We start from the raw sequence: 7,255 nt of genomic DNA, 5'->3' as shown, positions 1-7,255 counted from the left end.
ATATATATATATTGAGTTAATTGAGAGTGATGAGCACAAAGGCCAAGAACTCTACCTCTAAAGCTCCACCACCAGGGTTAAAGACTAGTCTGCCACTAAAATGAACAACTCTTCCCTGTTTACCAAGAGCTTTCCTAATATTAGTAATGAAATCCCTCAATTTGGGGAAAACTGGAATGGTTGGTAACTGTCACTTATTAACAGTACTACTTTGTAGCAATTTTTAAATATCTAAGTATTTCAGTACCCTTATCAGTAAAATGGGGACTGTTTAGCTTATGTCATGTAGTTGTTTTAGAATTAAATATAATCATATATACACAGTTTTTAGCATAGATAGCATACAATAAAAGTTCAATAAGTGAAGCTGTAGGTAAACAAAGCTTAAGAATTATTATTCCATTAAGAATTATTATTCCAAGTAAGGCACTGACCAGTTGCTTCCTTTTTCTGTCAAGTACTAAAGAGATAACTATGGACTTAAATTGTTAGATTTTTTAAAAGAATTTCTTGACTTCAAGAAGGCATAAATGAGACAGCTTTGGAAAGGACTTCCATAGGTTTTTACAGTAGAATGTTCAGATATCAATCTCGAATGTCTGTGTTGTAGCTTTGCCTGAACTCGATTCAAGTTACAGATTTCTATGTCAAGGACATTCTGGCTCAATAATATTGATCAAAAGCAGCTAACTTTATTAGAACATTGTTCTCATTATTCCCTTACCTTGCTGCCCTCTGCCTACGCTATTGCTACAAACTCTTCTTTCTGACTTTTAAAGCCTTGTATGAGCTGGTTCCTGACTCTTGACCTAGTCCTAGTTCTTGCACCTTGTACCAAACTCAACTACTGCTCTATCTAAATCTTTCTCAGGAGCCCCCTCACATACATCATTCCTATCCTGAAATTTCACTCCCGAATGACAGGAAATTTCATTCCTATCTTGTAATTTACCCTCTTTGTGAAATGTACTCTCCTATCTCATCCTCAAAATCTATGAGAGCCCACTCATTCTCTTATAGCCAATTCATATTTCATTTTTTCCACAGAGCCGTCAAGGTCTATTCTGGCCCAAAGACTCTGCCATCTTAGGCTCCTCATCCATAATGCATTTTACAGGTATATGACATGGTTAAGGACTAAAGTGCTTCTTTCTTTAAAAACAGCCCTTTACACAAATTTTATAGACACTTTAAAAAGCCTGAGGGCCGGGGATTTAGCTCAGTGGTTCAGTGGCCTGCCTTGCAAGCGCAAGTACCCAAATTCGATCCCCAGTACCAAAAAAAAAAAAAGCCCCCACATTTCTTTCCATATCTGCTTCCAAATGTTTCTATTTGCATTATCCTGCATATATCTGTTCTATCAGTAAGTGCTATCAGCGCTTCCTTCCAAATTAACCTTTCATTATTACTTTCCTAGCCTATCATCAACATCTCTTACCTAGAAACATGCAATAGCCTCCCAACTGACCTCTCTACTTTTTCTCCTGCCCTCTTCAACCATTATCCAGAACAGTATCCGGTTTGCTCTTTAATAAATATAATCCACAGCACACTGCATCTTTGTTTTAAATGTTCCACTCAGAGTCCGGGTAAAACCCAAATTCCTTGCAACATTTCATAAGGCCATACATTATATTATTCTTAGGAACCTCTATACCATATCACGTCAGCATTCCCCTAGCTCACCATATTCCAGTCATACCGGCTTGCTTTCTGGTGCCTGAACAAGACATACTATTTCAGTGTTTGCAATTGCTGGTCCCTTTGCTTAGAATGTTCTGTGCAAAGATCTTCATATGGCTCCTTCTTCTTTATTATTTATGTATCAGCTTAGATGATATTTTTAGAGAGGCCCTCTTTGAATACGTTTCTCTAATGTAATGTCTCCATCACTTTCTATACTATTTTCTGCACAATATGTATCACTACTGTCAGCAATTTGTATATTTTATGTGTTTGTTGAGAATATCCCCTGACAGCAAAGATCACGTCTTATTTGCCTCACTATTCTAGTCTTAACACACAGAATTGCACAATAATGAAGTGTTAACTGAATTAATGTGTGTGCAAAGGGATGATTGTGTACACTGTCCAAAAGCCAGTGTAAGGATCTGGTACAAAAAATTAAATCAGAAGATCACTTAAGGTAAGGTGATAGAAACAGGTAGGAGACAGTAGAAAAACTCATGTGATCTTGAGCTAGCCATATCATTTGAATTTTCTCATATGAACATTGTTTCCAAGCTACTTCTTTCTCAGTACTCTTATATTCTTGGGTTCTGAGTCTTCTCATGCCTTACTGATAAATATTTTGTTTTTTATTGTGGCTTTGCTTTTTCTCCTACCTCTTAAATGTTTTCTGAACTAAATTTTCTTTCCTATTACCCTATATACTTTTAGACTTGAACTCTGAAAATACCGAAGCCTCTCTTATAAATCAGGCTTCTCATTTAAGCTTTAGATTTCTACCTTCATGTATCTAATGTGAAACCTTCACATCCGGATTTCACCAGGGACTGCAAAGTTTATGTGCTGCCATATAGATACCTTTTATCTAAACCATTTTTACAGTCCTCTTTACTTCTTCATTTGTCTGACTAGCGACACCACACAAGTAAGACACTTTAGAACTCATTTCTTCTTACTTAACCACTCAGCAAAGTCCCGTCATTTTTTCCCTCAAACCTCCCTCTGCCCTTCTCTTCATCTCCACTGCCCCTATCTATTATTAGCAAGCTCTTATCACTCTTTCAAGAGCCTTGTGCTGTGCTTCCCTGGTTCTAGTTCCTTCTGATTCAGAGTCATTATCCATACTATTCTATATATAGTAAAGTTATACAAATAAAAAATTCACATGATATCTCTCATCATTTTATAAATAAAACAAAACTTCTGATGCTCTCCCATAACCTAGAAGAAAAGTTGTAGCTCTTTAACAAGGCTCTCTCTGCATCTCTTTCTAACTAGGTCCTTAGCCATTGCTTACCTCCCTGAAATCTTACATTTTGGTTCTCTTCATTAAGGAGGCTTTTAGCATTTTGAGTGAGATTATTATTATATTGGGACGGTTCTGTACATTGCAAAAAGGTTTCCCCCCAACATAGTTAAATATTTTTATTAGCATGCATAAATAGTACCTGTAATAGGGTTCTATGTGAAATTTCAATACATGCATTCAGGGTGCACTGCTGCCTCTTTTACCTACCCTCATCCCCTTTCCCAAACCTGTACCAATCACTGCTTTACGTTCTGCTTGACTTTTTAACTTCTATCCTCTAAATGCCAGTATCACTTCCTCCACACCTTCAGTTACTTTAATAACTAAAAGCACTTCAACATTTACAAGCACTTTTTAGCATACCTCAAGTTGAGACCCATTGAATCTTCTTCAGGCAGCTGTTGTTTCTAAGCCAATGCTTTTATGGCTTTTACTGCCAATAGAATGCCTCCCCCCTTTCTTTGGTAGCAATCAATTCATTCCTAAAAGTTCATTCCTAGCAGGAGGCCCTGGCATAGCTCAATACCAGAGTACCTTCCTAGCATGAGCTAGGCACTGAGTTTCATTCCCAGAACAAAAAAAGAAAAAGAAAAGCCAAAGGCTCAGTCTGAATGTCTGCTTTTTAGCAGAGCTTCATGTGCAAGTCAGAAAGAATTTGTTATAGTTCCCAATGAGTTGTCCTAGCTCTTGGGATATCATCATGGCCCCGTGGATAATTTTTGCAGTCCTATCTTCCTTTCACATTATCTGTGAGCTGCCTCATTCATCCTTTAATCCACAGCACATAAGACAACAAGTGGAAGGGAACAGAAGTTTTGGGTATTTCTGGAAAATGTAATAGGAAAAATAAAGAGATAATAAAAAGAAGCGAGAAAAAAAAGAAATAAAACAGAAGACTACAAAGAGAAAATTAAGAAAAGATATAAAACGAAGGAAAAGGAAACAGAAAATAAGAGAAAAGCAAATGAGAAATAAGTAAAGAAAAATAAAAGAGAGCAGAAGATAAATAAATAGAAGGAAATGGAGAGAAGGAATGCAAAAAGAAGGGACAGAAAAATCAAAGGAGAAAAGAAAAGAAAAAGAGGGGAAAGGAATGTGGCAGAGTAAGTAAGGAAAGCAATGAAAAGAAGTGAAAGATGAAATGAAAAAGAAAGATAAAGGGCAAGCTGAGAAATAAATCGATGGAAGAAAAAAATGAAAAAAAGAGAAGAGAGAAAGAGGGACATAAAGAGAAGAAAAGCAAAAAAGAAGGAAAGAAGAAAACAATAAGCAGTGGAAAGAAAGGGATAAAAATGGGGAAAAGAAAGGGAAAAATGAATAAAGAGCTGTACTGAAAAAAGAGAGGAAGGACACCCATAAGGAGTCTGAGCAGTAGTAAATATTCTCTTTCCTACTAAGAAATCTAACATGAATGTGGTAGAAAATAATGTATTAGAAGCTTTAACCTTTTTATCTTCCACTTTCTGTATTTATAGCTCTATTAAACACTTTCTGTATTAAAGCTCTATTAGAGTATTTTTATAGGAAGAGCTTACACATATTATGCAGGATGATATTTTGAAAAGCACTATGCCATTTTCTATTATCCTTAATGTAAAATTTAGAGCAAATGAAAAAGTATTAAAATCACCAACAGACCCATAAAACTCAAACTTTTAACATTTTTGTGGAATTTTTTTCTGGACATTTGGTTTTCTACTTTTTTAAACCTAATTATAAATATCCACTAAGGAACAAACTGAGTTTAAACAGTGACTATTTTTCTGAGACATGATCTTGCTACCCAAGCTAGTCTCAAACTTATGGACTCAAGCATCCTCCTACCTCAGCCCCATACATAGCTGGTACTGCAGGAAAACGTCATCATGCCTAGCTACAGTGATGTTTTTAAGCAATCTGCACAGCTGCCTCAGCACATATGTGTATTTACCATTGTCCATCAAGACCTGTCTCTAGAATTCCAAAGGCAAATTCTGGTCCTGGCTGCTCATTACATTTGGTAGTTTGGGTAGTAAAAAAAGTTCAGGAATCCTAATCAATTGTAACTTTTGAAGCTTTTCCTCTTGTAATCACATCAAAACTCTTTCCCTCCAGAATATCCACCCGAATGTTTTTATATATTTATTTTTTTAAGTGGGGTCTCATTGTGTTGCCCAGGTTGGCTCCAAACTTGTGGGCTCAAGGAATCCTCCTACGTCAGCCCCCTATGTAGCTGGGACTACAGATGCATGCCATCACACCTGCTGCAGTGTGGTACAAAAATGATTTCATTCACTTAAAGTAAGAGTGGGTCCCGGCAAGATACACAGACTCGCCTGTGGAGTCTGGCTGGTTTTGCAGGAGAGAGATTAAACCTGAAATTTGACTAAACAAGTGAGAGAGTACAGTCTTTCTTATTTAGAAATTTCCCACCTCTACCTTACCGAAAGCACTTCTCTTTCCTTTGAGGTCTGTTAAGTGATGCTTCTAATTTGCTAACAACCCTCCCTAACCAAGAAAATAACACAAGTAAATGGGAATCAATGTGGACCCAAGAAGGCTGGAGAGATCAGTTTTATATTAAGTGTCTGACACACTCAGGGTCAGGCTGCAATAATTAAACTGTACCAGAAAACTGTTTTCTTTAGGGACTGTTATTCCAAATGGGAATGGAAATTTACAGGACTAAAAGTTTAGTAAAAACTATATGTTGTCCTAATAGTTTTCTTTCAGACACTGTCGCCACCTACTGGTTCAAAAAAGAATACACTCTAAGGACTGAAGAAAAATATTGCTACATTACGAAATGACAGAAATAAATGGAATCTGGAGAAATATTCTAGTCAAATTTATTCATTAAGAAAAGGGGGAAAGGAGAAGGGAGAGATGGAGGTAGATAATGAAGGAAAGAAGGAGGGAAAAAGAAAGGGAGGAAGGAAAAATCAAACTTGCTAGTTAGCTACAGAGATGGGAAACAGCTACACAAAGCATATAGCATGTTAATGAAAGATCTTGGACTAGAGTTCCTAGGTTCTGCTTTTTCAGCTGATAGTATTCCAGAGCATCACAAAAAGAGACCAGAAGTAAGACAATCTGCAGAAATCCTCACAGAATTTCAGAATTGAAAGCATTTACATGTATATCTAAGTAGCCTTTGCAGGGATTGTATCTATAAAATCTCTGTGGTCTAAAGAATTCATGATGAGGCCCACCCTCTGCCATGAAAGAACTTCCCCATGAAATATCTCAATTTCAATCTGGTTGTTCCAGAAGAGTCTCCTCAGCCTTCTGCTACTCATTCTATTCTTCTTGCATCTGAGGAAACAGTCCAGATAACCAAAACATAGAAGACACATTGAAAAGACAGAAATGTCTTGAAATCCTCCCCTGCATGTTCAACATACCACTTCTTTTCTCTTCACTAGCCCTCCCTCCTTGGAACGCAATCCCCAATCCTCTACTCAACAAAGTCTTTGAGCCTAAGACCAGCTGCTAAGGTACTTACCAGGGTTGTCAGCCTGCATGGTGGCCATGACAAAGGTATGAGGAAAGAGCATGGCTGCACCTTTTCTCATGCCTTGAAGCTGCACAGTGTTGCCCTGGAACATGACCCCATGCACATCAGTCTCTGTGCCCAGGCCAAGCAGATGCCAGGCCACTGTATCACCCATGCACATGTCCAGCCTGGGCAGGTTAGAGAACAGAAACCCATTAATGGCTGGAAAACAAAAGCACAAGAAAAGATGCAAAGATGAGATGAGACTACTTGAGCTTTAACGGCAGCATGATGTCAGTTTCCCGCAACTTAAAACTGACAGATCATTCTCCACTGCTTCCCCTTGCTTTCCATCCATCCCCTTTTCCTTTTCCGTTAGTTCCCGCTCCTCCCTCCCACCCCCAATTTCCATGAGACTGTTTAACTTGCAAAATTCTGCAATGTAACATCACAGAATCAATGATCTATTTATGTATCTATCTTCTGCACTACATTGGCCTAATGGGAATCATATCATTTTTTCTGTATCTGTGATCTACGTGACTGCTCAAGCACTTGGCATGTTGCTTGTATCAATTAAGTGATAGGTAAATTGAAATTGGAACAAATTGAGCTCATGAAATTATCTTATTTTTTCTGATAATAGAACTAGCGATGGATAGGAGATGGCATCAAAAGATATCACACTCCTGGGGATTTAGCTCAGCAGTTAGGTGGCCTGCCTTGCAAACGCAAGGAGCCGAGTTCAATCCCCGGTACAAAAAAAAAAAAAAGAAAATACC

The 7,255-nt window shown here is 37.7% G+C and overlaps 1 protein-coding gene across 3 annotated transcripts in view; it reads right to left on the bottom strand.

Annotated features, from left to right (window-relative positions):
- Positions 1-7,255, bottom strand: part of Heph (hephaestin) — a 153,511-nt gene that overhangs the window by 36,148 nt on the left and 110,108 nt on the right. For all 3 annotated transcript variants that reach the window (XM_010632190.3, XM_033760352.1, XM_033760353.1), the window contains one exon: positions 6,483-6,695. In XM_010632190.3, the coding sequence (XP_010630492.1) occupies positions 6,483-6,695 (213 nt within the window). The remainder of the gene's footprint in view (positions 1-6,482; positions 6,696-7,255) is intronic.

This window comes from Fukomys damarensis, unplaced genomic scaffold (assembly GCF_012274545.1).
Source record: "Fukomys damarensis isolate Sample0158 unplaced genomic scaffold, DMR_v1.0_HiC HiC_scaffold_39, whole genome shotgun sequence".
In the NCBI taxonomy this organism is placed as follows: Eukaryota; Metazoa; Chordata; class Mammalia; order Rodentia; family Bathyergidae; genus Fukomys; species Fukomys damarensis.
The sequence above is the reverse complement of the archived record's forward strand: the minus strand, read 5'-3'. Positions and strand labels throughout refer to the sequence as shown.